Source organism: Alternaria rosae, assembly GCF_020736505.1.
Source record: "Alternaria rosae strain MPI-PUGE-AT-0040 chromosome Unknown BKA58scaffold_10, whole genome shotgun sequence".
NCBI lineage: Eukaryota > Fungi > Ascomycota > Dothideomycetes > Pleosporales > Pleosporaceae > Alternaria > Alternaria rosae.
Window position 1 is genome coordinate 1051305 of NW_025763579.1, and position 26136 is coordinate 1077440.

A 26136-nucleotide genomic window follows, 5' to 3' on the forward strand; every position below is an offset into this window, starting at 1 on the left:
CTGCTGTCGAATGGATCTGTCGCTTTGCAGTATGGTGTATTACTTGCTGCTTTCATGTCGTGATACACGTGTTACTTGAGGCGGTTGCGGACTTGCTGTTCACATCCCATCCCCTATCAAATTCGCCTATCCGTATCGTTGTTCGCAGCGCGGAATACCGCACAACGCTGATCTTGCAAAGCACATGCATAAATCCTCCCTGACACGCGAACCTAATCCTGCCCAAGACTCCACGTCGTCACCGCCTATAGCTTCTTCTTCATTGAGCCATTTGCATGACCACCTGCCTGTCGCTTGACAACCTGCGGCATCGTCCAGAAGTTTGGCCAGTAGAGCTCATACTCGTCCTGCCTGTAGTTGAGGCAGTGTCGCAGCCATACACCCCATACAATGTAGTAGTAAGCTCCAGTTCCCGTCATGAGATGCCTGGTATTGTGAGCTTTCGTCTTTCTAAGATAGGTGCAATTCTCACCACCAGCCATGACCCTCGAGCACGAAACCCCAGGGCATACCAATCTCCCTCCGCCACTGGATCAGCTGCGAGCAATACACGTTGTCGAGGTGCCAGACAGCGAAGCCACCCAGGAAGATACTGAGACCAAATGCAATCATCTGCCACATCTTACTGAGAATCTCTTGGTCGCGCACGTCTTCTCTCTCTTGTACCGCCTTCACACCTCCGTGCGGCCGCGGGTTCGCTGCTTCTCTCTCCTTGGACTTGAAGCGCGGGCGAATGTTCACCTCCATTACATACATCGCGCGGAACAGAACAATCGCTGTGAGGATTGCATAGGCGTTCTGATGGAAGGTGGGGTCCTGTAGGAAGTGGTAATAGAGCGTAATGAAGGCGGCAAGAGACACGAGTCCAATTGCGAGGACGGTAGAGTACAGTCTTGACTTGCCATAAGAAAACGTCGCAAAGTTCATCAAGCAAGTCGTGTAGATCATCGAAAGCTCATCTACCAGCTGCATAGGATCTAATATGGATCAGGTACTGCATGTCAACATTTGAATCAACAGCGGACATACATTTCAATGTCGCGTGAAAGAGAAAGCTCCCAGTTCCAACGAGTAGATAGCCAATGAAGGCCACGAGAAAGACGGTGTCATGTCCGTTTTTTAAGCAATTGCGTATGCCTTTTGCTGCGAGGTACATGAACAGAAGGTTCGTGAGCGTGTTGATGATCTCTGCAGAGTACTGCGTGACTACATAATTCTTAAATCGGTTAGCATGCGCTTCTACAGCGCAATAATCCTCTCAACTAACCTCTTCACACCAATCGAGAGTGGAGGTGACCGGGGAAAAGAACCCATCTTGTTCCGGCGGGTACGGTATCGACGGTAGACGGGAAAAGAACGCGGCCATCTTCACTCTGTAAATCTCGAAGTGAGAAAAAGAAAGAAGCGAGAAATTCAAGGAGAGAGAAACTGCAGGTGTTTAACCTCGCTATCAAGCTTGTATCTAGTCCCGGCTTTTGCGGAAGGAAAGACTGGAGAGCGACAATCTGCGACAAGAAAGGCCCATGCTTCAACGATAGGCTGCCAGACTACCACGCCACACGTGGGCAAACAGTAAGGATTACTGCGCAAAAGGCAACAACCCCAGTACACATTCCTACCGCCGACGTATACCTCTCGCACACGTCGGAAAGCTTGGCTCCCGAGGTCGCGCAGCAGTTTTCGGTGTGAATCCAATCAACCAATCACGTCCGCCCAGGGTCTCTCGCAACTGCCGAACCGAGAAAGCTTGAGAAGCAGCAACAAGCCAGCGCTCTCACGAGACCTACGAGCCAATCGTCAACTTTAACAAATCTCCGCCCACCATGTCCATGTCAAACGAGGCCTTGCAGAAGGTGCGTCAATCATTGCGATGCGATGGATAAAGAAAAGAGCGGGGATCTAACGCGCGAAACACCCAGGTCCTACAAGAAATCAGCCAAAAGAAGGCCTTCGCCGAACAACAACTCGTCATTGTCAAACAACAGAAAGCCGCCCGGACACGAGAGGGGCGTATGCTGCAACTCACCTCCTCGGAAGTCTCGTCGCTGCCTACAGAGACAAAGGTGTATGAGGGTGTGGGCAAGATGTAAGTTGCATCTCTCGATATTTGCCCCTCGCGGCTGCGGGGGAGGCAGGAAGATAGAGTGAGACAGAGAGAATAACTATTATGGGTAGGTTCGTCTGCACGCCTATCCCGGATGTGCAGAAGAGACTCCAGGAGGAGAGTGAGGCGTTGAACAAGGAGATGACGAATCTGGATAAGAAGGAGGATTATCTGGAGAAGACGTATACGAACAGTAAGAACAGCCTAGAGCAGGTGCTCAAGGGCGCTGCTTGAGTGTGCTGTCATTGCCCAGTCATGGATACGAGATCGATACAGAAAATCCAAACGAGGAGTTAAGAAGACTGGAAGGAGTCTGTCCAGATGCTTGCTCTTGCCATCGAGTTGTGCAAAAGCTAATGGCGAAGACCAGATTTTAGTCTACACATGATAGCATGAGGATAATTGCGATACGGCATCAGATTCAATATGTCGTGGATGGCAATCATGGCACTTTCGAATGGTTTATGACGAGGTGTCTCAAAAGATGATTGAGTGACATTCGTGCAGGTGCAAATTGACTTATTTGTTTCGATTTTACCATGCACCTACTTCTCACCCCTAACGCATCCTAACAAGCATCGCCTCAACACCCTCCAAGCACTTCCTCACCTCTTCCGCCGCCCTCGCTACATACGCGCCATCCACAACCCTATGATCCGCACTCCAGCTAAACACACATTCCTCCCTCTTGATTAGCTCTTCATTCTCCCCAAACGCCGGCACTACTCTCGCTTTTCCGATACCCAAAATACCAACTTGGGGTCCAACGATGACAGGTGCCACAGTACCGCCGCCTATGCTACCAATGTTGCTGACTGTAAAGGTTGCGCCAGTGAGATCGGCGGATGAGAGCTTGCCAGCGCGTGCCAGCGAGCTGAGGCGTTGGATTTCTTGGGCTAACGAGGCAATGCTGTGGTTTTGTACGTTCTTGATGACGGGGACGAGGAGGCCCGCCGGCGAATCTACTGCTACGCCGATGTTGTGGCTTCCCTTAAGTATGATTTGTGGCTTGTTTGGGTTCGTCGTAGTGTCGAGATGTGAGTTGAGTAGCGGGAATTGCTGTAGCGTGAGCGATACGGCCTTGATGATGATTGGTAGCGGCGTTATCCGCTCTGGCTTTTCGCGGCCTGTGTTGTACTTCTTGCGGAGCGACGTAAGTGAGCTGAAGTCTATAGCGTCGGTGTATAGGAAGTGGGGGATGGACAAAGATTTGGTCATCTGCTTGAACATGCCAGACTGGACTGGTGTCAATTGCTTGACTTGGTCCTCCAGTTGTTGTGTAATCATAGGGGCTGGGGTTGAGGTTGCCGATGGTGTTGTGGTGGTTTGCTTCATCGATTCGACGTGCCGTTGTACATCGTCTTTGAGTACACGACCCTCCCGTCCTGTGCCTTCTATATCCTCGATCTTGAGCTTGTGCTCCTTGACCATATGCCGCACAGCTGGTGTGGCGAGCGACGCATGCTTTCCTGGTTGTCTTTGTGTTTTGGATGGTTCGGATGGTAGACTCGTGCTTTGATCTGATCCAGGCACGTCTTCAGCCGCAGCCTTTGTGTCATTCCTGCCAAGCTCGATCTCCTGTTCTTGTGGATCTGCAAGACTATGTGCTTTCTGTTCTTGGGTGCCGCCGCCTCCGGTGAGTAGGACCTCGTCGTCTTGTTTGCCTGATCCTCCGTTGAGCAGGGCTTCGTCGGCAGGAGAGATGTCGCTTTGAATATCGATGTCTACTAGAGGCTTCTGGAATCAGCTAATATTCGGTATTACGTTTCGACTTCAAGCTTACCTTTCCGACCTTCGCCATGTCATCCGCCTCGTAGTACAACTTCTTGATGATGCCATCAAATCGCGAGGTGATCTGCCGAAAATTAGTCCTCGCCCTCCTTGTATCCCAGACGACACGTACCTCTACAGATGCTTTATCCGACTGTACTTCGCAGATAGGGTCGAATTGCTCGACGCGCGCGCCGGGCTTTACGAACCATTGGATAACCTGGCATTCGGTAATACCTGGGCACAGCATGATTAGCCCCAGCCACCAGCATCTCTTATTCGTCTAATCACCTTCTCCAATATCTGCCAAAAGGTAAGGCTTGACCACCAATAGTGGTTTTGTTCCCCGGAACCCTCTTCTTTGCTCGTGTATGCGAATGTTTGCATTCCTGGGTGCAATGATTGACGTGCGGTGGGCGAGGTTTGGGCGCGAAAACACGCGGGACGCTTCTCTGCTGGCGAATGACTTCATGGTGGATGTGATTTGTGTGCAGATTCTTTCTGTGAAAGAAACATTCTCATGTACTGCCGCCGAGGTTTGGTATTGTGAACGACCAAAGCCGACAGTTACCGCAGCCGATGACACAAGTGGAAGCTGGGGTAAGCCACTAGAGGGCTTTCGGTATAGCGTATCGCGGGTTAAGGAAACGGGGTCCGTGTACACAATCTCGTGGGTACAACGGCACTTAGCCTCACATTTTGGAATGACTGGTATTTTGCAGGCGCATGAGATCAGAAGGTTGTGGTCATGAAGTGTGTTCTCTAATCTCTCACGACCCTTTGACGAGGAGGTACTACACGCACCCTATGACGACAAGATTTCTCCAATATTCATGAACTACCTGAACGTCACGATGTGTGAAATTGTACACATGGAACAAGACTTCAATCTGAGCTGTCCTCCATACATTATAAAATTGCTTCGGAGTATAGCTACAACGGCAACGGTATCGAACTCGGAACGGCCACACACGTACAAGTTTACATGCTACACCGCTGGGCCCCTCCCGACCCACAGTCTGAAGCTACGGAAAGGGCCTCTCCTCTTATCTGTGTTGTTGTACTGAAACCCGGGACCTAATGTCAGCTGATTGGAGTTGAAATACAGCCATCCATCCAAGATAGCCATAGAATCGGCATGTTGAATCATCGCGTTCCTCACCAACGTCTTTACTACATAGTCGTCCGGTGGAATGAGACCAGATCCTCCAGGTGTATTGCCGTTAACTGTCATGTTGGTTTCGGTTTCCAGTGTGTCGACGTAGTATATCGCGTTCTGTTCACTCGCTGCGATGTATACTCGGCCCCGATCGTCAGCGCTAAAACCAGCTTGCTCAGAACCGCATTGACCTGGGTTCTGTACGGCGGCGAGGGTTTCAGCATCTGTCAACCTTTGGTCGACTAGAATCTCCTGAGAAATGTAATAAAAGCGACGGGAGGCTAGAACGCCCCAGTAGAAGTTGCCGGATGCTATGATTCCGTTAGTGATGTGAGCACACATCCGCTCACTTTTACTTACCCAAGGCGATACCATCTGCCGCCGTCGTAAGATGACCTTTCTGTGTGCCATTCCAGGTGTAGATGAGCTCGCCGCCGTATGAACCGACGTACTTCTCGTCTGCTCTAACAACGCTTGTATTAAAGAGTCTGCGTATCGCATCGCCGTTCTCGAGATCCACTGCTAGTAACGAGCTGTTCTTACTAGCATCTGTGATGAAAGCATATCCTTCTCGACCACCCAAAGTCGTATTGACACGCATGTCGTTCATATTCATTCGATGCGACAATAGATTCTGGGGTATCACATAGGTCTGAAGATGCTCTGCCGTCGTCTCATTGAAGCTCATGAGCTTTGCACCTCTAAATAGCGCATTGGTGTCTGGGCTAGCGTTGGCTGGGATACCGCTATCCACTACCCACAGCCTCCCTCGGTCGTCTCGAACAATGTTCTGAACGTTGATGAAGCAGGTTGCCGGATCCTGATCGGCAGTGCAATTCTGGATAGCTGCGTTCGGCCATGGTTCTTCGTCGTTGAACGATGTACAAACCACCACGTTGCTCGGTGTCTGGCCCGAATTACGAGGATATGTTAGGTAGAGGTTGTGCGCGGAATCGACAGCCAGGCCAGTGGAGGGCTTTTGGGAGTCATGGATAGGTTGTAGAGGTGGGCCAACGAGTGTGAAGTCCTGGGGATAGGCGCCAATCGTATATCCGGGAGCGAAGGGATGATAGTCTCCTGACGAGGTGTCAAAGTAGTCCGATGCTAATGAGATGGGAGCAAGTCCCAGGGCCAGTCCTATGAATCTCATCTGGAGGGGTACAACAATGACCTCGGGACTTTTCAAAGGCTGCAGGGTTTTCGAGGCTATATGGAGAAAGTTGCAACGGGCGGTTGTTCTCACAACTGTGTCAGTCGAACGTGAAGTCTTACACCCAGAGATGAGAGAAGTCGAGGAGCTTCACTGAAATAACGTTTCTAGGTCCCATGGTTCCTTCCCGCGTCCGTCTGTTGAGGGGCCCGAGGGAAACCATGACCTCCGCGTTAGCTACGTATCTATTGGTTACCAACCGCATGGAGACACGGTAAAGTCCAGGTAATCCACGAGGATAAAGAGGGGTACCTGGTTTCCCGGAGATAATGTAGGCTGCATGTCGCAATGCATTGATTAATGTTGAGAGGTATGAACGTGTGCAAACATTGCGCGATGTTGTGAACGCGTGCCATCGGACTCCCATCTCATACAATGCAGGCAATTAGTCCTCAAGCCCAGCAGAAGAACATCGGAAAGTTAAAACCACACTTGGTGATGAAATGACATCCGGATCGTCCTAAACCTAGTCGTGGGCTGATCGATCGAGATGATGGTGCGGGAATGACGTTTTGGCGCGGAAGGAGAGGGCGCACGACCCTTCGTGATTCGCGACTGCCGAAACGCGTCTGCTAGGTACCGCCAACACTCACAACAGACGACACCGGTAGCCATGCGTAGTTCCGATGTCCACCTACGCATTGCAAACGAAGACAATGATATATTCAGCCTCTGAGACGCCCACGCAGTTGTTACGACTAGCCGCCAAACGCGACGACCCCAAGGCCTCATTGCCCTCGAAGCAGACGAGAGACTCCCTCTGCGGTCTCGGAGCCTTCACCAAGCCGTTCACGATCAGAGAGCACTCTGGCTCACTGTACAATAACAAAACCGCCACCTTCAGACCCGTACGAGTCATTGGGCGTTCCCAGCTGCCTCTGAACTTCCTCGACATTTTCGCCGACGAAAACTTCGCCCCCAACAGCCTCTTCGCCGCTCAGATCGATGTATTGGAAGACGAAGAATATGACAGCCAAGAATATGCAGGCCCCAAGATACTCGTCGCACGCTTCGAGGCGAAGAATCTACTATACGCCATAGAGCGAGTGAAACCACGCGTCTATAGTATATGCAAGCTTGCAGGCTGGCTCAAAGAGAAAGATGTCACAGACCTGTGGGACCCCAGCAACCTCCAGAGGCTGCCAACACACCCCGGAACAGAGACGAATGCGGCCGTACAAGGAGAATGGTGGCAACAGGCCGTCGTGGAGACGCACACCACTGAGCTACCACCCAGACGGGCACGAATAACGATGATGCGACCCAGGCTACAACCAGGAATAAAGAAAGAGCATGCAAACGAATCGGACCTGGCTTTGGAAGCCCCGAAGAACGAGCACCTGGATACGATTCCCATGGATCTCCCTCTAGAGCCCATGCCGGACGCGCCATCACCACAAGAGCAACTTGCCTTACTCGTCCAACAATACTTAGATGCAATTTACATGTCCAAGACCTCACTGGCATATCTAGCGAAGGGCCCAATCACTCGAATCCGGAACACATTTACTTCAGCCGAAGAAGGAGCGCCGCCTACGCATGAACTTGTCACATTCTTAAGAACTATGCTGCTGAGTCCAAAGGCCAGCGAGAAGAAATATCACGAAAAATTACCATCCTTGATCAAGGAGATGCCGCCCGGAAGCTACTCGGATGATGAGCACGTCCCAAGTGTCAGCAAGCCGAAGAAGTCAAAGAAGAATATGAAGCTCAGCCGGGAGGGTGTATACCCACAGGAGGAGGCATTCGTCAGGAAATGGTGGCAGTCGGAATTGCCAAGTGGCGATAGTACGGCTCCAGAGACTCTAGATCAGCGCATCAAGAGGCGCATTGGAGATTTGCGGGTTCGCGAGACGCTCGCTCAATTGATCCTCATGCTCGAAGTCGTTGCACTAGAGACGCTCTCTACGCAGAAACCATCAGAGCAACAAGCTACCGCAGATGGAAGTCAAGCTCAGACCGCGCAGCCGATATCGAAGAAGCGTAAGAACAAACTTGATGACATCAACCTACAACTGGATTTGCTGCTGGACAAGCTTTGCATCTGGCATGCTACGGAAGAACTAGGTATACTAGATTTTGATGAAAAGCCGTCACGACAACATGACGGACCCGATGGATCTGGACGAAACGGTTCGAACGACCGCCTGCACAGCTTCTGCGTTGAAGTCATCATCCCCTTCTACATCAATCGGTTACCAGAGCAGGCGCTGATGGTGAATAAGAAGCTGGGCGGGCCCACACATAGCTTACCGACAAAACGGAAAGCTGTCAGGCCACCGCTCACCTCACGCAAATCCGGCAGCTCGAAAGAACCCGAGGCAAAGAAGTCACGGCGATCGTTAGCCCGAGTCGCTACCGACAACACGGGACGGACGACTGAGCGAATAACACCGTCCTTGAGCCGGTCTGCCACTGATTCCGCGCTGTTGGATGGCATCAAACGAGAAGGCAGCGAGGTACCTCTTTCAGCCATCCCTTTTCGACGCAGTCCATCTAAGAGCGCTCGGCAATCGATGTCCCAGATCCGACATTTGCAGGGTCGTCAAATTGATCTCGCTGAGCCTTCGGCTGCAGCATCAGCTAAGATAAAGCACAAGCAACGTGTGGAGGAAGACCTTCAAGAGGCTATTTTAGCTTTGAAGAAGCCCAACCGTGGACTAGCTGCTGGTGGCTATATTGCCGACATCGAGCAACGTGGTCTCGGTTTGCCCAATAAGTCGAGAAAGCCAACAGTCACTGTGAGGAAGACCATCAGAGACGTTCAGGTGTCAGCGACACCCCGGGCTGGGCGGAGGACGAAGAATTTGGTTGAGCAGACGCCAACCCACCACCATTACGATCCGTTCGTTAGACCTCCCGGAGGGGAAGCGCCCCCCTCCAGCGAGTTCTGCGTGCCGTCCTCTGGAGTCCGTCCACCAGCTACAATGGTGCCGGCAACGGGCCACCGCCACCGCCACACGACGGCTCGAAGTCTAGCGCAGTCCGGTATTGCCGAGACACCGTCCAAGGCGCCAAACAGCCTACCATTCTCTACAGACTCGGTTAGGAGGAAGATCTTTGCAACTCCATTCAAGGCGACGGCGTTTTCTACTGAAGGCAGGGGTCCTGCACAATCATATGTGTTCGAAACTCCTGTCAAACCTACAGGTAGTCCGCCTCCTAATGACGCCCAATTTGCACCTGCTGCGTTTGCTGCCACACCTACCAAGCCCGCGTCTGCAACAGCGAATAAGGTTGCCCCGATCGCACTCGCATTCGCAAACAAGCATGATGCTGAGCCATCGATATATGACGCCTTGGGATGGAACGACGATGATGATGGTTTTTGATATACTTATGCGAGATTGTTACACATTGATGGCACCGAATTAGCGAGCATAGAAATGATTGGTATGCATCGGAGCATTGGGCGGCGTGTACATCGTTCTGGAATTTGCGTTGGCGTACGAGACGACGGTGTAGTTACACGGTTCATGATTCCCCTGGGTAATTACTAAGAGGCCAGCACAGCGTAGTAAGCTCAAATATATGCTCTCGCACACGTTCCAAGCTCAGGCCCCCGTGTCCCCATAAAGTGCAGACTATGCTTACTTGAAGAGGACAAGTTTGTGGTCAGCGCACGCCTGCGGTGACGATGGCTGGTCTGGGCGACAATGGAACGAAAGAGGATTTCTTTCGCGTGTCTGTGTATCGTGTCCGTGAAGCGTTCCACAGTGTTTGTTTCGGGGAATTGCATCTGCCCGCGACGCGATGCCATTGTGTGATCGTGTGAGGCGACAGGTACCCGTACCGTGAGGAACCAGGGATCGTCGCTATAGCGTATATTAGAGCCGGCGTCCCTTGCAGTAGACGACTTGGGCCCACGCCGGATAGGAGAGACAGCAAATCACAGCGCAGCGCACCCGTGGCCGCGATGGTAATTTGCCGGGGATCACCAACAGTCGGCCCTTAGCCTGTGCCCCTAAAGACGCCTCCAGTTGCCGGCTGGCCCATGCAGCCGTCTGTCCAAAGGCCTAATCACGCTGAAATTATGAAAATCAGAGAGAGACGCGTCTGGTGTCTTTCACTTCTCGAGTCCTGATTTCCCTGCCCTTACACTACCGACTTGGATCACACTGGAAGCTCACGTCGCAAAACCTCGGACCCCGAACATGCTCAGTACTGCAGCCAAGCTAAGGTAGCCGACCCAACTGGACCACTGCAGGTAGCCATGGCTGTCGCTGCAGCTTCCCGTCCTGCGCCCCATGGACAGCGCTCGCCAACCCTCAGCGATGCGGGCATGATCCTCCCCTCGTTCGAGGCCGACTTTGAGCGCGCTGCCTCTCCGCCCGTAGCTGAGCGCCCGCCCTCGCCGTCCGACCTTTACAGGCACGCAAACTCCAGCCGAGTCAGATTAAGTTCCGCACCGCAGGGCCGGCGCCGCGCCTCACAACAGACAAAATCCCCGTCCCTATCAGCACAGTCCTCGCGCTCCACGCTGCGCAACATGCCCGACTCAGAGGCGGCTACTAAGAGTGTGCTTGCCCGTGACGATGCCCTCGCTTCGTCGCCTACCATCCAGAATGCCCTGAGCAGCCATTCACCGAGCACTTGGCACGGGCAAGATCAGCACAAGATCAGCCCTACTTCCAGCTCGATATTCAGCGAAGACTTCGAGCACTGGCCGGGGTTTGACAGCCACGACAACTTTGAGGACAGTGGTGTGGACCTCGAAGAGCAGGAGAAGCGCAACCACCACACCCGGGACAGCGACGCCGGCAACGGCATGGGCAGCGAGCGGTGGCGTGACGACCGCGCCAGTGGCAGTGACGACGAAGACGACCCATACTCGTCGGCTGCGCTGAGTAGGAGGGCAGAGATAATCCTGGCCAATGCGAAGAAGCGGCTGAACGTATGCGCTTCTTGATGCCGCCACGTATTGGACGATTGCTAACGGGAACAGGTCATGGAAGGAAACCTCCGTGGTGCACGAGAGTCACTGGTCGTGTCACCCACGTTCCACTCGAGAAACACATCTTCCGACTTGACTTCGCATGTAGCGGCTACTCGCGATCGGGACCGGCGACTGTATGCGGGCATGGGACCAATTCCTCCGCGCATCAATTCTTATCGACAGTCGCTCCTCACCCCGAACGGTAGCCCCAGCCATGCACGTGGGCTGAGTGAGACCTCGGTGCCACTTCCTTTCACGCCTTCATACTCGTACCTGACCCGGACTACATCCAACAAGCGTGCGTCGAGTGCATTCGGCCATACGAGCGGTCCGTGGTCGCCTGAAAGCTACGGTCAGGGACGTTTTCCCATCAAAGAGTCTCGAAGTGTGGAGCACCTCCGCAATCCTCGCTCGACGTGGAACAGTAGCGAACGCGAGTATGCTGCAAGATCCGCTTCGAGAAGTTCACGATCCCCAACTGCGCTGGAGACTTTACCAGAGGATGAGGACGGACAGAGGGTGCATCGCTCCACATCTGCAGCGAGTGGTCTCCGTGACCAGATGAACGATCTCAAGGGTAGAATCTCCAGTCTGAAGCTCAAGGCGCAAGAAGACCACCTCCGACGCAGAAGCATACAGAGTCTACGCGCACCGAGCCCCTTTACGTCTTCCGAGACATGGCACCCAAGAAGCACATCGACAAATGCTGGCTTGGGCATTACGACAGACCCGTACGAAGAACAGGAGCGACCCTTGACGGCCACTACCACCAACTCCCAGAAGCACGGCGAGAAGTTAGTGACGCACTTCAGCAAACTGAGCGCGGCCAACGGACACGCGTACCCTGTCCAGCCATACGACCAGGCCGAGGTTGAATCAAACAATCCGGAACCGTACGAAGACGAAGATGCGGACGAGACAGAGGAGTCAGACTTTGTCTCGGTCAATGGAGATGACGTACCCGATCCGGAGAGTGTATACGAGGACGCCGTCTACGAGATGCCAGTCACGGAGCGACACGAGGACCGTGTAGATGCGTTCGACTACGAGACCTTCTTCTTGCACAGTGCCATGGGCACTTACAGTGTAGAAGATCGCCGATCGAGTACTAGTTCGGGCTCCTCTGCCGCAACTACGCGGCCCGTGACAGCTGTCCAGACAACGGAGGAACTCGGCATTGGCGAGAAGAGAGCGTCATTCCACCAGCGGAATCCTAGCGTTGACTCAGTCTCCACTGTAGCCACGTTTGCGACTGCAGCTGAAGAACAGAACGACGACGATGAGGAAGAGAACGAGCAGATGGATCAATTCTCTCAGCAGATACTGTCCAACCAGAACCGATCTCTCTCGCGCCCAGGGACACAGAACGGCCTCCTCTCTCTGCGTTCTGATTCAGCAATCAACATGCGACGTGCCAATGGCTCGTCTCCATCGCAGAGGTCACTATCACGTGGCTCGTCTTCGCCCGGAGAGCTTGCCAGCGGACTCCAAACCTCGAGGATATACTCCATCCTCACAGAAGGCTCCAGAGACGAGCCACGGGTAGCACTCAGCGAGGAAGAGACGCAGCTCATCTACGGCCTTGCTGCAAGCATCCAGAATGTGTGCTCTAACCTACAGCACACCTACGGCGATGCCTACGAACGCAAAGCATGGCGACGAAGACTTGATGAAGCCCGCAAAATACTTAATGGCGAGGGCGAGGATGGTGCAGATGACCAATCCTTCTAATGCTCCGCAGTTAGCCCTCGAACTTTCCTTTCTCAGACTTACGGTAATGTCTAACTCGACTGTAGCGGTTTAGCGTCACTCGTTTCCACCTTTTACGAGCTTACTCCCTATCATGTGTAATTTGGGACATTCCCTACTTTCTTTTCGACTTCACCATTTCCTTTGCTTTGGCAGGTTTGCAGTGTCTTTTTTTTTGTAGGAAGTCACGACTTTGGAACTATAGATAATTTCTCTTATGTGTATTGATACCCGGGAGGCAGCGGCGGGGTCACAGGACTCCGGTGTATGTGGACACGTTTTCTGTTCAAGCGTTTGCAAGTACTTGTTAGCTCTAGAATCTAACATGCCCATCATCCATGTACGTAGGGCTGCGAGAACCAATCTACCGATCTACAAACCCAGCACGTTGGGCCTGACCGAGTGTCAAAGTCATGTCAGCGCCCGTGTCTAGAAAGCCGTCAGAAGACGGTGGAACGACGGGGTGGAGTCGGCGCGAGATTTACCCCTCCCGAGGCTGTCACGAACCTAGATCCATGGGAGGATTGCCTCCAACTTTGGGGAGAGCGCCCCACCAAACACCGTCACGAAGACATTACATGCATGCAAAATACAGTCTGCTGTGCGTTGTTCATGTACCATCGTGGACAACGAGCTGCGACGGCAGGCCTAATGCACGTCTGGGACGCGTGCAGGTTTGCCGCGCTCAGCGATGGAGCGCGATGTGTGCCGGCAGCGCGCTACGATTGGATCGCACACGGCAACGCTGGACTGGCGGTGTAGGTCGGCCGTGGTAACCACTGCAACTGAAGGATGCCAACAGCACGGATACCCACTAGACACTCCGCAATTGGCCCACCGCGGCGTGGCTGGGGGCGTGCTAGACAGAGATGGATGGGTTCCGGAGTGCCATGCTGCGCGCTGCACCCGGCGCCTCCAAACTGAAGCACAACATTGAATTATCCACAAGACAGGCTCATGCAATGCGCCCCGGCTCTAGCCCTAAAATTTTGCCCAGCGGAATAACTCCAACCTGCCGCCCGCATCGCGCATCGACGTTTCCCTGCGTCTGATCGTATCTCGACATCTCACGATAGCTGGGCCAACCCTCAGCACCCGCCTCCGCCCACAGCTCCGGCTGAATACCCCTCGACGAGCCACCCCTCATTTTTCGACATCTCGCCTGCGGCTGGTCCGGGCGCGTGTGTGACGAAGGTGGATGAAACGAACCGCAAGCTCCAACCGGCTTGGTGCGCGCAACGACTAAAGCCTATTCGACCCCGATAACGATTGGCGTTGCGGAAACACATCCATACACACCACACAGTCCTTGTGACCACTCGCGACGCCCGTTCCCCTGCTTTCGCCTCTGACGCTCACTGAATCTGAATCTGCGCGGCGGCCGTCTCCTGCATACGTCTGTACCTGCCTGCGACTGCGACCGCGACCGTCTTATTCGACCTGTGCCGATCGCGTGGTTTTGGAGTTTTTAATATTTGGCCCTTGTAATCTGCGCCGGATTGCATCACCATCGTCACCTGTTGAGGGCCGCATTTCTGCCCTCGTGTACTACTAGAGCTCGCCGCATCGAGACCCTGCAGCAGCAGACCAGGACCACGAAGGAAGTCACGCTGCACCAACCCGCCCGCGTACCGCATACGAAAACACCTGCCGCCCGCGTAATTGCAACCTCGCCGCCCCACGCTCGCGGTTTCGCACGAGCGCTCATGTGCCTACCTCCGCCCTGCTCCTTCTATTTGCGCGTCTCACACTCGCACAATGTCTCCTGTCAGCTCTCGTCGCGCCGTCGCCGCCGCGCCATCTGCGAGACCAAGGACCCTGCCGCTTTCGAGGACTGGATCGGCTGAGCGAGCTTGGGACAGAAAGAGTCGGAATATGCAATCCGAGCATGTTTGCAGCTACGCCACCGGAAGCACATCAACATGGGAGTCTGAGAATGACTGGCCCATTGCTGAGTTGATAGCGGACATGTACCAGGCGCTGGATCGGCTGGAATGCCCCAGTGCTGGTCACAAGAGTTCGAGTAGAGGTTTTATCTCGGTACGACGACACTGCTTTGTTTGGTCTCTTGTCCATGTTTGGTGCACGATTACCCACACTCCTTGCCAACTGCTTTCTGCATTGTTTAATTCCTGGTTCAACTTCTAACAACTATTCAGCGGCCTAATCTCATAACCCAATTGTCGCGGTTTCCTCCATCACCCCTCGAGTCCTTCCCGGAGCCATGGAGTCCAGCCCCACGATACTATGGATCCCCACCACCCTCATACGATGAATCTATTGCAGATATGCCCCCAGACTATACATCCACCGATGCGCTAGCCTATGCAAAAACGCCTGATTACTTACCGTTTCCTTCTTTCCGCGCGTCATCACGTTCTAGTGTTCGAAATGGTTTGCGCAAACGCAATAATTCGTCTCCAACATCTTCGTTCTTCCTTGATGTGAAATCTCCATATGTGGACATCGATTTTGGCTACAGTGAGACAGGAATCAAATCGCACGCGAAGAAGGGCAAGGCCAAGGCAGCGGCTAAGGCTAAACCTGCAGCTGCAGCTACACCAGCAGACGACGGCAAGAAGGAAGAGGAAGCCGCTGGTGGTGGCGATGGCGGGGGTGACCCGCCTGCAGATAGCGGGGCTGGAGGCGATGGTGGCGATGGTGGCGGGGATAAGGGGAAGAAGAAGACTAAGAAGGAGAAGGAGGAAGAGGAGCGCTTGAAGAAAGAGGAAGAGGAGCGTTTGAAAAAGGAGGAGGAAGAGCGGCTGGCAAAGGAAGAAGAGGAGCGGGCACAGAAAGAGGAGGAAGAGCGTCTTGCAAAGGAGGCTGAAGAAGTGGCCGAGCGCAAGAAGAAGGAAGAGGAAGAAGCGGCTGCCGCAGCTGCAGCAAAGCCATCGATACTAAAAGCTACAGCTGACTTGAGTTGGGGAAAGGAGCCAGCAGCAGATGACTGGGCCTCGTTTGGTGCGGCCGCTCCCGGCAAGAAGAAGAAGGGCAAAAAGGGGAAGGTGTGTCATTTCGGCTTTTTAGTTACACATAGCAGCGCGCTAACTCACCATAGACGGCCGAGCCCGCACCCCCGCCTCCTCCTGATCCTCCAGCGGAACCGCCGACAACATTTGACGATATTAACCTGGACGAAGGAAGTGCACCAAAGATTGACATGAATTTCAGTGATACGGGCGCATCAAAATCTGGATTTGGACTTCCCGGGCTTGGCAACTGGACCTCCGGCTGGGGCTCATCGAACAAAGACGCGAATGCAGACGGCGACAACCCTTGGGGCTCAGATAAGAAAAAGAAGGAGGACGGATTTGATTTCGATTTCGACGCGTTCAAGAGTCCTCCAGCCGAGGAGAAACCTGCTGATGATGATGGCTGGGGCGGGTTACTCGCTTCCAAGACCAAGAAGAAGAGTAAGAAAGGGGCTCTGATTGATGACAGTGTGCCAGAGGTCCCTCCGCCGCCGCCAGAGCCTGAGAAGAAAGAGGAAGACGATTCATGGGGTGCATTCAGCTTTGGCGCCACCAAGGACAAGAAGAAAAAGAAGAAGGGCGCGATTGAAGAAGAGCCCCCGGCACCTGAGCCAGAACCGGAACCTGTCGTCGAAGCTGAGCCATCGCCTGCCAAAGAGGAGGATCCATGGGGTGGCGGATGGGGAGCGGCGGCTGCCGCTGGCACCAAGAAGAAGAAAGGTAAGAAGGGAGCCAAGGAAGAGCCTCCACCTCTCGAGCCGGAACCAGAACCTGAGCCTGTACCTGAACCAGAGCCGGAGCCGGAGCCCCCGAAAGAACCAGAGCCAGTCGTAGATCCTTACGCAGGACTCAGCAAGTCGCAGGCGAAGAAGCTCAAAGCCAAGTTAGACAAAGAGGCTAAACAGAAAGAGGAGGAAGATGCCAAGCGCGCAAAAGAGGAGGAGGAAGCTGCTGAGATCAGGCGACAGGAAGAGGAAGAGGCAGAACGGATACGCTTAGAAGAGGAGGAAGCCGAGCTGAAGAAGATGGAGGAAGAGGAAGCCGCCGCCGCTGCTGCTGAAGCCGAGAAGGCTAAGCAGAAAGACGACACCTGGGGCGACTGGGGTGGTGCAGCTCCGACAACTACCAAGAAGAAGAAGAAGGGCAAGAAAGGTGCGGAGGAAGAAATTCCGCCACCGCCACCTCCCCCTCCTGAGCCTGAAGTTGAGCCTGAGCCCATCCCGGCTGAGGATAAACCAGCTGATCCGTGGGACGATTGGGGCTCAGCAGCCCCTCCTGTTGTCAAGAAGACGAAGAAGAGCAAGAAGGGTGTGCTTATCGAACCTGTCGTCGAAGAGCCGCCGCCACCACCACCGGAACCTGAGTCTGAGCCAACACAAGAGGAAGAGAAGGGCTCCGACTGGGGCCTGAGTTCGATATGGGGCGGAGGAAAGAAGAAGAAGAAGAGCAGTAAATCCGTTGAACTGGACTCGCTTCCTGCACCTAGCTCAGAGCCCATAATTGAAGAACTCGCTTCCGTTCACCAACCCGAGGACGTCGAAGAGCCCAAGGAAGACGAATCCGACGACTGGGGCGCGCCATCCTGGAGCAAGAAGAAAAATAAAGATCCGAAGAAGGATGCGCCTGAAGAGGTCATTGAGGATACCAGTACGCCCGTTCAGAAACCCGACGAGGATGATCCTTGGGGTAGTGCAGCCTTCAACATTGGCAAGAAGTCAAAGAAGAGCAAGAAGGGGCTAGTTCCACCGAACGTGCCGACGCCGCCGGGAGAATTCGAGTCAGAGTTTCCGGCGCCGAAAGAAATCGAAGCCCCTCCACCAGCCGAAGATGAAGACATCTGGGGTGCTCCTGCTACGGTCACCAAGAAGAAGAAGGGCAGGACTGTGGATAGCCTTCTCAGCAAATTCGAGCCCCAAAGCTCTCCTCCAAAATCGACAAATGACACTTTTGAGGATCTTATTTCGCTCGACGACCCACCGCCACCGCCTCCTGAGCCAGAACCAGTAGTGGAAGAAGCTCCGGCGCCAGTTGAGGAGAAGAAGAAGAGCAAGAAAGAGAAGGAGACAAAGTCGAGCAGCATCTGGGGCTCTCTCAGTGGCTCCAAGAAGCCGAAGAACGAAACCCCTACGGAAAAAAGAGTGCGAGAGAGGAAGGAGAGGAAGGAACGAGAAGAGCAGGAGCGTCTGGAGAAGGAGGCTGCTGTGAAAGAGGAGGAAGAGCGTCTGGCTCGCGAAGCTGAAGAGGCGGCTGCTGAACAAGCACGTATCGAGGCTGAAGAAGCTGAGGCAGCACGTATACTGGCAGAGGAAGAGGAAGAGAAGAAGAGGAAAGAGGAGGAGTCAGCAGCCTCGAAGCTGGCAGGTTGGGGCGCCAGCATTTGGGGCTCTTCAAAGAAGAAAACAGAAACTCCAAGGGAGAGAAGAGCCCGCGAGAAGAAAGAGGAGGAAGAACGCTTGGCGAAAGAAGCTGCCGAACAAGCAGAGAAGGAGCGTCTCGAGCAAGAAGAGCAAGAACGTCTCCAGCGCGAAGAAGAGGAGCGCCTGGAACAGGAACGCCTCGAGCGCGAGGAGCAGGAGCGCATTGAGGCAGAAGAAGCTGCGCGTGCTGCTGAAGAAGAACGGCTTCGCATTGAAGCCGAGGAAGCCGAAAGAGCTCGCATAGCTGCAGAAGAGGAAGAAGCGCGTCGCATAGCTGAGGAAGAGGCTAAAGCAAGCTCTGGATGGGGCATGTTTGGTTTAGGAAAGAAGAAGGAGACGACCAAGCAGAGACGTGAGCGAGAGGCCAAGGAGAAGAAGGCAGCTGAAGAAAAGGAGAGACTGGAGCGTGAAGCTGCTGAAGCTGCTGAAGCTGAAGCAGCTGCCGCCGCCGAGGCCGAGGCCGCCGAAGCCGCCGAGGCAGAGAGGGTTGCGAAGGAAGCGGAAGAGGCCGAGTTTGCTCGTATTGCTGCTGAGCAGGATATGGTACTCGAGCCTGAGCCAGCCCCGAAAGAAAAGAAGAAGAAAAAGAAGAGAGGCGTTGTTGAAGAACTCCCACCGCCTCCGCCGCCCCCACCCGCCGAGCCTACGAATGACGACGAACTGTTTGATCTGATCAAGGATGAAGACCCAAGTGCGCTGTTGGCTGAGCTCGAGAAACCTACCAGGAAGGAAGAGAAGGAAGCAGCTAGCGGATGGGGCAGTGCGTGGGGTATCTCTCTACGCAAGACCAAGCCTGAAGCACCAAAGCCCAGCATCTGGGATGAACCCGAACCGGAGCCAGAACCAGAACCAGAACCAGAGGTCGAGGAACCCGAGCCGGAACCGGAAGCTGAACCTGAACCCGAACCTGAGCCTGAGCCTGAGCCTGTCAAACTCACCCCTAAGGAGGAGCGAAGACTCAAGAAATCCAAGAAGCATCGGCATGTGGAACCGGAGCCAGAACCGGAACCAGCCCCAGAGCCCGAGGCCGAAGAGGCCGCTCCAGAGGCCGAGCCCGAGCCAGAACCGGAGGTTGTCGTGGTCGAAAAGCCCAAGAAGAAGCTGTCGTCAAAGGAAAAGAAGAAGCTGGAAGAGGAGAAACTTAAGGAGGAGAAGCGGCTGAAGAAGTTGAAGAAGGCCGGGAAATTAGTCGAAGCGCCGATAGCGATTCCCGAACCAGATCCAGAGCCAGAAGTACCTGCCGAGAGATCTCCTGCACCTGGTGCATTCCCTGACGACGAAGGCGATACGATGGACTTCCATGATGCAGAGGATGCAGCGCCGCCAGAAGAACCTGAACCTGAACCTGAACCTGAACCTGAACCAGTCGCTGAACCGGAACCTGAGCCTGAACCGGCACCAGTACCTGGACCTTCTATTCTTTCGGAGCTGAAGAAGTTGAAGAAGACCAAAAAGAGCAGCAAATCGAGGGGGTTCAGTTTTGACGACCCGCCGCCGCCGCCTCCCGAGCCAGAGCCAATCGCAGAGGAACCTGAGCCAGAGCCAGAACCAGAGCTGGAAGCTGAACCTGAACCCGAAGCTGAACCGGAACCGGAACCGGAGCCAGAGCCTGTTAAACTCACCCCCAAAGAGGAGCGGAGACTCAAGAAGTCCAAGAAGAGTAGCAAAACAAGGACACGTCAGCCTGAACCTGAACCTGAACCTGAGCCTGAGCCTGAACCCATTATCGAAGAAGCTCCTGAAGAAGCAGACCCTGACATGGATGACGACGAGGAAGCTCCCGAAAAACTTCCTACACCACCTCCAGAAGTTGCGCCTGAGCCTCCGTCGGAATCTCCAAGAAAAGAGCGTGTCAAGCTAGGTCGCAGTGCTACCACCGCCGCTGGAGGATGGGGCTTGTTTGGTGCAGCCAAGACTAAGACCAGAAGGGTGTCTGGTGGTGAAGACGGCGCCGGCCTTCCCGATCGCACAAAGTCTGTACGAACCTCGTCCACTCGGGACAATGACATCAAGTCACGTTCATCAGGCTCGGACAAGGTGCATACATCTAAGCCAACGGTTTCACGGTCCAAGACGGCCCGCGCTGGTACTGGGCTAGGTGCCATGTTTGGTGTTGCTCCGCCCCCGCCTTCACGATCAAAGTCACATCGCACACCCAAGACGACGTCGCGCCGACCCTCAATCGACCAGGACGCTGCTATGATGTCGCCGCCGCAAACAGACACTGATGCGAGGGTCTCTTCAAAGGCCGCTAAGGTCATGGGTATGAAAAGCTCGTCGCGCAGGACCAGCACTCGGGACGCCAGAGATAAGGGGAGGAGTCGAGGTGAGCCGTTCCCCGCTAAGCACGATGCGCCTGTCATTGGCCGGCGCAGCCGTAAGCAAACATTCGGAGCTAACCGCATGGCAGCTGTTCCAGACCCGTATCCTATCGACGACGACCAAGATCTTGACGATGAGTCTCCTCCCCCAGCTCCCCGTCCAGAGCCATCGCGTCGCAAATCCAAGCGCGACTCTGCGCAACCCCTTGAACCCTTGACTGCACCGCCTAGCGCTGACGATCCCATCGTCGTCGACCCCATGGACCTGGACCCTGCCCCAGCTGAGGCTGAGCGGCCCCGCCGCGAACGTGAGCGGGAGCGACCTCGTCGTGCGCGCGGTAACTCGGATGCCATGGGCACGCTTGCAGGTGTCGCAGGTACTGCTGCTGCTGTGAAGGGCTTCAAGGGAATGTTTGGCCTTGGCCGCAAGAAGGCTGCGCCGGAAGAGGCACCCCGCGAGCGCCGCCGGACCGCCTACGAGACCGAAGACGAGCGCAGACATCGCAAGCGATCGACAACCCGCGGAGGCGCAACAGAGGATGAGGCAAAGCGGCTGCGACACGAGCGCCGCAGTCTGCGCAATCCACCTCCTGAAGACGTTATGATGTCAGGCGCAAATGGCACCCCTGAGGACTACGATGCTGAGCGAGAGGCTCGACGAGCTGAGCGTAGATCCAAACGCGATGGAGACAAAGGAGCCCGGCGCGCTGAGCTTGAGGAGGCAGAGGCCAAGGCAGAGCGTCGTCGCGAACGTGAGCGCGAGAACGAGCGTGCGACTCTTGCAGAGAAGAAGGCCCGTCAGATGGCTGAGTTGGAGCGTCGCAACCAGGAGGCCGAGGAACAACTGCGTCGCATGGCCGAGAAGGAGGAGCGAAAGAAGGCACGAGGCGAGCGCAAACCGCCATCCGACGAACGAGAGCGCGAGAAACGTTCTTCGCGCCGCAAAGACAAGGACCGCGAAGAGCCCCGCCCAAAGACCGAGCGCCGTCGAACAGTGCACGTGGACGAAGACGCAGAACGCCGCCGTCGTCACGAAGAGCGCCGCGCCGCCAGACGCAACTCCGAATACCCCGTCGCAGCCAGCGGCGAGCCCATCACCGACTACTTCGACGAGCGCAACGGCGGGGCTCGCAAACACCGCAGTTCGCGCCAGGCCCGCGACGAGGAAGAGAACATGCCGTACATCAACAACAAAAGCGGCGACAAGACCTCCTCGTGGGTGGAATCCCTCTCTAACGAGCCACCCCTCCCTCCACCCATCTCCGAAACCGTCCTCGATCCCGCCCCCGGCGCGCGCGAGACTCCCGAGGAAGACGAGGAAACCTTCTCGCAAGACGAAGATATCCGCCTGCGCATTGCCGGCCGCAAGGGACCCAAGCGCGATAAAGAACGCGCTGAGCGCCGTAAAGCAGAGGACAAGGAACGCGATCGCGATAGGACGCACAAACACAGTCGCCGAGCTACACACTACGAAGGCATGAAGACGGTCGATGACGACAGAGAGCGGAAGAGGGCGTCCCGCCGAACAAGCTACGTGCCTGCGTATGAAGAGCCACCTGTCAGGACTTGGGATGGCAGACCGGCCGTAGATGGTGGTGCCCCGACTGCCAAGAGGGGAAGCTGGTTCAAGAAGATGTTCTAAGCTGCGCCCTTCTCTTCTCTTCTTCTTCAACAACTCTTTTTGGTTACGAAGGACTTTGGTTACGATGTAATATGGGTTTTACGAAAGATTATCTTGGATGTGTAAATGTTTTTGAATTGGTTTGGATTATGGGATGGACAGCGAAGCGAAAGCGTGGTTTGGATCTTTTGCTTGATAGCATTGCGTGGCGCTTTTTGATTCGTTCTCAATCTTTCTTGTCTACTTTACTTACTTACTTTACTTCATGAGAACTACTTCATCTTCTTCATCGCTTCCTTCTATCTTATTTGGTGTCTTTCGGCGACGCTGCTTTCTTCTTGTAATACCCCTGGGTTTAGGAGTCTTTCCCGGGTACTTACGAACTGGAAGGCCGATGGGATGCGGAGGAACGTGGGATAGATACCCCTTTCTTTAGTAATTTTCAATGCCAGCAAACGTTGCAACTGTATATGCTAATGCAAACGTGAAACTCGGGCTATTTCGGGTATGATGCAAGTCTTAATCTGCATTGTTTGAAGGTTGTTTGGTATATCAGATACTGCTTAACACCCAGCCATGACGCCTATCGCCAAACCCATGCTAGTTCCTCGAGGATGTTGTAAACTACTCATGCCTCCATCTTCCTACATCTGCTTCCCACACCTACAACAGTGAAAAAGGCCGTTATAGGCCCATTTGTCACAGCTGCAAAACCGCGCCCTCAACGCCCTCCTGAGTCTCCATATCATCGTCGTCCTCATCATCTTCCAGATCTTCATCTTCCTCTTCAAACCCAGTCTCCATCTTCAGCGTCTTCAGCCTGTCTTTCATCTCATCCTTTTTGTCTGCCTGCCATCGCGCCAGCGCTGCAGCAGAGTGTACTTTGAAGCCGAAAACGCGGGGCTCGTACCGCCGCTGCGATTTCGGTGGCAGCATCGCGGGGTAGACTTGGAAGAGGATGTTGTGGAAGGAAGTACCGAAGTAGGCACCGTCGATTACGGCGTGGCGGGAGGACTTGGGGTTGTAGAGGTCTTCGCAGCGGGCGCAGTAGAGTTTTACGGGTGAGGCGTTGGGAACGTCGGATTGACCCATAGGGAGGAGGGGCTGCGATTCGCACATTACGCGGGGGCATTTGCCAAAATCCGACTTCTTGAACTTTTCAAGCTGGGTGATGTGTTAGTTGTGTACGCGAGGCATAGGATATGAGCGCCTGGCGTACCATCTTAGCAAGACCCCTAGTTGTGACAATGTATCGGGCGTGTACGAGTCCATAGAGATGTCGTGCCGACTTCTCGATTTGCTCCCGCATATCATCGTCGCAGTCGAAGTCGAACACGTCGGTTACGAGATCGAGGGCATATTGGTAGTACTGAACTTCGGTGTTCAGGCCCGTTAGGTTGAAGCGATCGGTGAGGTATTCTTCGTCAATCTCGCAGAAGTATTCGTTTCCTCGAGAAGATATGAACTAATTTTTTGTTAGCCTGCGTTGAAATAAATAGCTGCATCTTCTACGTCGTCGTAGTTGTTCCACCAGTCGGACCACCACTCGCTCTGCATGAGCATGAGCGGACCCCATCTGGCCGAGAAGATAGTATAATCTTCCATGTCGAATGAATGGAGGCACATCCGCGTGACGATAGAGCTGTCTTCGCCGCAGTCACCGCTGGCGCACGGTCAGACGCGCCCTGCAATGAAGGGCTGGCAGGCCATACCACTCCATGAGGAACCTATAGTTCCACCTCGACTCCCCCAAGGCTTGTGGAGCCATGACCAGCGATCAAAGAATACCAATGGTGACAGTGTAGGGAGCTCAGGTACTCACCCAATCTCGCCAGTAGCTTGTGTAGTCGCTGTCCGTGTCACTGTTGAAGTCGTCCATGTTTGCGCTTGCTCTCGGCGACGAGCTCCGAAGGGTTGGGGCGTTTGTATGTCTTGTTTGTAGGCTGCGACCACCGGCGGGGTGGGGCGTTGCGATCAGGCGCAAGCTCGGGTCGGGACGCGGTTGCGGAGTGAATTGCGCGCCCACCTAGTGGGATGGCAGTCGTCGCATCCCACCTCCACTGCTTGTTTCTCCGCTCCGGTCACGCTAGTCGCTTGGGCCGCGTCCCATCAACATGACAACCCCAGACTTCTCCACCAACCCTGTTTACTGGGTCGCTAATCATCTGTGCCAGTGTCTGCATACAGTAGGCGATTACAAATTCAAGATCTGTGCCGCAAGAGGTCCATAGGTCCGACCATCTCACGAGGCAGGTACGTGCACGTGAAGTGCCTAAAGATCGATGTACGAAGTCAGTCCATGTCTCACAAAAGTTCGTACAGGGATGTTACTCCCTTGAAGATTGATGCACGAAGTCAATAATTGTCTTACATCAGTTCGTACCCGTGGACATGACTTTTCCTTGCCATTAGGCCATAATATTCACTGTTCTGTCGCTGTTTCTTCACATTTGATACTGTCTGTTTGTAAGCCTGAAACAACATGGCCTTACTATATAGCTTGCCTGTTGTCCTTTGCTATCATTTGTTTCGGCCGTTCAAGTCCATGGCTTCGAAGCACGTATTCATAATCAATTATTCTCTTCTTAGTCGCCCTTGCCAACGAGAGCTATCTCATATCCGCCTCTCACATCCATTTACACTGGTGTCTGGTGTCGTGCTAACCATTCGTTATCACGATGTGCGCGATGTGTGCCGCAGCAACCGCTCTCCGGCCTATCACTAGGTTCTGCTCCCAGCTATCTACCATGCTCCAGTACATACCTACCCTTGCTGTTCGTCGTCGTGGAATGAGCTCTTCCATCGATAGGAATCGTCTGTTCAGAGACACTGAAGCGCAGTTCCCGGAGAGATGGAGGAAGGATGGATGGTATCTTTCCACTGTGAGTACGACCATCCCGGGAGAGAGAGAGTTCAAAGCTGACATGGTGTGTGTTTGACAGACAGCGGCACTTATTGCCAGCGGCCAGCCAGAGCTGATAGGTTCTCTTTACAATTACATCATCTCGCAGCCATCATACCAGACGTCTGTAGATAGACAACGTCTCGTACGGCGCATGAGAGAAGCCATGATCAAATGCATCATTCTCAACGGCATTCCCGTCGTCATGGAAGCTTTCGTATCTCTTGCGAAGCAAGAAAAGCCTGAAGATCAAGATCATAGTTTCACGCGCAAGGACTGGAAAGCCGATGAAGCTAACCACCAGCGCGGTCTATTCGTTCTCGAAACGCTTTATGGCGAAGATAATGATAGGATCTGGGCATCATTCGGTTCACGCAAGGACATACGTGAGCATCCTGCGACTCTCCGCTGTTCTCTCTCTTGAAGCTTATGCATCGTATAGCACGGCTCTCTATCGACATATCTTATGATTTATTCCTGGCAGATCACAACACCCTCGACATCGTCGAATCCGAGCTCGTCATCTTGCCTGCGATCATGTGCCAAGGTCTCACCAATTCGACGAAATGGCATCTACGAGGATGTCTGCAGGTCGGTTTAACACGTGACGAGGTGGAATGCATAAAACAGGCTATTGAACGTATCGCAGAGACCTGTGGGAAAAAACTAAAAGGTCTGCTGAGAGTTTCAGATATACCTACGGATGAGATGCGAAGGACCAGAAAGGTCAAGGGAGCCCTGAAGGTATTTGGAAATATGTTAGTATACAAGCTATCTCGTACTTGTACACGATCAGGCGACAAGGCTAGCTCTCGATGTAGTAGCAGCATGTGTTTGAAAGTGTGGGACGGCGCTAAACTGCTCGATTAAATTATCAAAATATATGGTTTGCTCCAGGCTTCTGGTGCAGCCTCTTTGAGTGAACTTTCTCGCCTCATCATCTAACTCAACTTAGCATTAACGTCATTCATG

General features: G+C 54.1%; 10 protein-coding genes across 10 annotated transcripts; 6 read left to right on the top strand and 4 right to left on the bottom strand.

Moving 5' to 3' along the window:
* Positions 1-245: 245 nt before the first annotated feature.
* Positions 246-1366, bottom strand: BKA58DRAFT_323097 (ceramidase; the record flags this gene model as incomplete). Its single annotated transcript, XM_046167898.1, has 4 exons — positions 246-426; positions 473-977; positions 1030-1216; positions 1268-1366. The coding sequence occupies 4 exons, from the start codon at positions 1364-1366 to the stop codon at positions 246-248; spliced, it is 972 nt and encodes a 323-aa protein (XP_046021431.1).
* Positions 1367-1823: 457 nt separating this feature from the next.
* BKA58DRAFT_443778 (Prefoldin) lies at positions 1824-2338 on the top strand (the record flags this gene model as incomplete). Its single annotated transcript, XM_046174007.1, has 3 exons — positions 1824-1853; positions 1920-2086; positions 2176-2338. 3 exons carry the CDS (start codon positions 1824-1826, stop codon positions 2336-2338), a joined length of 360 nt encoding a protein of 119 aa, XP_046021432.1.
* A 230-nt stretch (positions 2339-2568) lies between these two features.
* Positions 2569-4417, bottom strand: BKA58DRAFT_368342 (2-oxoacid dehydrogenases acyltransferase-domain-containing protein). The gene is made up of 4 exons (XM_046168939.1): positions 4166-4417; positions 4008-4111; positions 3888-3959; positions 2569-3838 (listed from the first exon to the last, which is right to left on the bottom strand). The coding sequence occupies exons 1-4, from the start codon at positions 4344-4346 to the stop codon at positions 2663-2665; spliced, it is 1533 nt and encodes a 510-aa protein (XP_046021433.1). The 5' UTR covers positions 4347-4417; the 3' UTR covers positions 2569-2662.
* A 369-nt stretch (positions 4418-4786) lies between these two features.
* BKA58DRAFT_44367 (major royal jelly protein-domain-containing protein) lies at positions 4787-6423 on the bottom strand. Its single transcript, XM_046174002.1, has 2 exons — positions 5394-6423; positions 4787-5344 (listed from the first exon to the last, which is right to left on the bottom strand). The coding sequence occupies exons 1-2, from the start codon at positions 6181-6183 to the stop codon at positions 4863-4865; spliced, it is 1272 nt and encodes a 423-aa protein (XP_046021434.1). The 5' UTR covers positions 6184-6423; the 3' UTR covers positions 4787-4862.
* A 412-nt stretch (positions 6424-6835) lies between these two features.
* BKA58DRAFT_392611 (DNA replication regulator SLD3-domain-containing protein) lies at positions 6836-9794 on the top strand. Its single transcript, XM_046171019.1, has one exon. It carries the CDS (start codon positions 6870-6872, stop codon positions 9573-9575), a length of 2706 nt encoding a protein of 901 aa, XP_046021435.1. The 5' UTR covers positions 6836-6869; the 3' UTR covers positions 9576-9794.
* A 458-nt stretch (positions 9795-10252) lies between these two features.
* On the top strand, positions 10253-12957 carry BKA58DRAFT_432057 (uncharacterized protein; the record flags this gene model as incomplete). Its single annotated transcript, XM_046173115.1, has 3 exons — positions 10253-11137; positions 11189-12887; positions 12947-12957. The coding sequence occupies exons 1-3, from the start codon at positions 10457-10459 to the stop codon at positions 12955-12957; spliced, it is 2391 nt and encodes a 796-aa protein (XP_046021436.1). The 5' UTR covers positions 10253-10456.
* A 2153-nt stretch (positions 12958-15110) lies between these two features.
* On the top strand, positions 15111-18387 carry BKA58DRAFT_44398 (uncharacterized protein). The gene is made up of 4 exons (XM_046174022.1): positions 15111-15936; positions 15990-17852; positions 18049-18137; positions 18174-18387. The coding sequence occupies exons 1-3, from the start codon at positions 15217-15219 to the stop codon at positions 18106-18108; spliced, it is 2643 nt and encodes an 880-aa protein (XP_046021437.1). The 5' UTR covers positions 15111-15216; the 3' UTR covers positions 18109-18137; positions 18174-18387.
* A 1273-nt stretch (positions 18388-19660) lies between these two features.
* BKA58DRAFT_392616 (uncharacterized protein) lies at positions 19661-22732 on the top strand. The gene is made up of 2 exons (XM_046171020.1): positions 19661-20646; positions 20731-22732. The coding sequence occupies exons 1-2, from the start codon at positions 20079-20081 to the stop codon at positions 22281-22283; spliced, it is 2121 nt and encodes a 706-aa protein (XP_046021438.1). The 5' UTR covers positions 19661-20078; the 3' UTR covers positions 22284-22732.
* BKA58DRAFT_392618 (casein kinase II subunit beta) lies at positions 22733-24284 on the bottom strand. The gene is made up of 3 exons (XM_046171021.1): positions 24085-24284; positions 23482-23727; positions 22733-23426 (listed from the first exon to the last, which is right to left on the bottom strand). The coding sequence occupies exons 1-3, from the start codon at positions 24139-24141 to the stop codon at positions 22962-22964; spliced, it is 768 nt and encodes a 255-aa protein (XP_046021439.1). The 5' UTR covers positions 24142-24284; the 3' UTR covers positions 22733-22961.
* A 398-nt stretch (positions 24285-24682) lies between these two features.
* Positions 24683-26084, top strand: BKA58DRAFT_44462 (uncharacterized protein). The gene is made up of 3 exons (XM_046174080.1): positions 24683-25144; positions 25205-25550; positions 25607-26084. Exons 1-3 carry the CDS (start codon positions 24941-24943, stop codon positions 26032-26034), a joined length of 978 nt encoding a protein of 325 aa, XP_046021440.1. The 5' UTR covers positions 24683-24940; the 3' UTR covers positions 26035-26084.
* Positions 26085-26136: the final 52 nt, after the last annotated feature.

Bases quoted from the DNA above. Each gene is read 5' to 3' on its own strand.
- BKA58DRAFT_368342 (XM_046168939.1), bottom strand. From the start codon at position 4,346: ATGAAGTCATTCGCCAGCAGAGAAGCGTCCCGCGTGTTTTCGCGCCCA. The intron at 4,112-4,165 runs GTGATTAGACGA...TGCTGTGCCCAG, and splicing joins TTTGGCAGATATTGGAGAAG to GTATTACCGAATGCCAGGTT. The intron at 3,839-3,887 runs GTAAGCTTGAAG...TGATTCCAGAAG, and splicing joins ACATGGCGAAGGTCGGAAAG to CCTCTAGTAGACATCGATAT.
- BKA58DRAFT_44367 (XM_046174002.1), bottom strand. From the start codon at position 6,183: ATGAGATTCATAGGACTGGCCCTGGGACTTGCTCCCATCTCATTAGCA. The intron at 5,345-5,393 runs GTAAGTAAAAGT...ACGGAATCATAG, and splicing joins GGCAGATGGTATCGCCTTGG to CATCCGGCAACTTCTACTGG.
- BKA58DRAFT_392611 (XM_046171019.1), top strand. From the start codon at position 6,870: ATGTCCACCTACGCATTGCAAACGAAGACAATGATATATTCAGCCTCT.
- BKA58DRAFT_44398 (XM_046174022.1), top strand. From the start codon at position 15,217: ATGCCCCCAGACTATACATCCACCGATGCGCTAGCCTATGCAAAAACG. The intron at 15,937-15,989 runs GTGTGTCATTTC...AACTCACCATAG, and splicing joins AGAAGGGCAAAAAGGGGAAG to ACGGCCGAGCCCGCACCCCC. The intron at 17,853-18,048 runs GAGGATCTTATT...AAAGAGTGCGAG, and splicing joins AATCGACAAATGACACTTTT to AGAGGAAGGAGAGGAAGGAA.
- BKA58DRAFT_392616 (XM_046171020.1), top strand. From the start codon at position 20,079: ATGGATGACGACGAGGAAGCTCCCGAAAAACTTCCTACACCACCTCCA. The intron at 20,647-20,730 runs GTGAGCCGTTCC...ACCGCATGGCAG, and splicing joins AGATAAGGGGAGGAGTCGAG to CTGTTCCAGACCCGTATCCT.
- BKA58DRAFT_392618 (XM_046171021.1), bottom strand. From the start codon at position 24,141: ATGGACGACTTCAACAGTGACACGGACAGCGACTACACAAGCTACTGG. The intron at 23,728-24,084 runs GTGAGTACCTGA...ACAAAAAATTAG, and splicing joins CAAGCTACTGGCGAGATTGG to TTCATATCTTCTCGAGGAAA. The intron at 23,427-23,481 runs GTACGCCAGGCG...CACATCACCCAG, and splicing joins CTAGGGGTCTTGCTAAGATG to CTTGAAAAGTTCAAGAAGTC.
- BKA58DRAFT_44462 (XM_046174080.1), top strand. From the start codon at position 24,941: ATGTGCGCGATGTGTGCCGCAGCAACCGCTCTCCGGCCTATCACTAGG. The intron at 25,145-25,204 runs GTGAGTACGACC...TGTGTTTGACAG, and splicing joins ATGGATGGTATCTTTCCACT to ACAGCGGCACTTATTGCCAG. The intron at 25,551-25,606 runs GTGAGCATCCTG...TGCATCGTATAG, and splicing joins CGGTTCACGCAAGGACATAC to CACGGCTCTCTATCGACATA.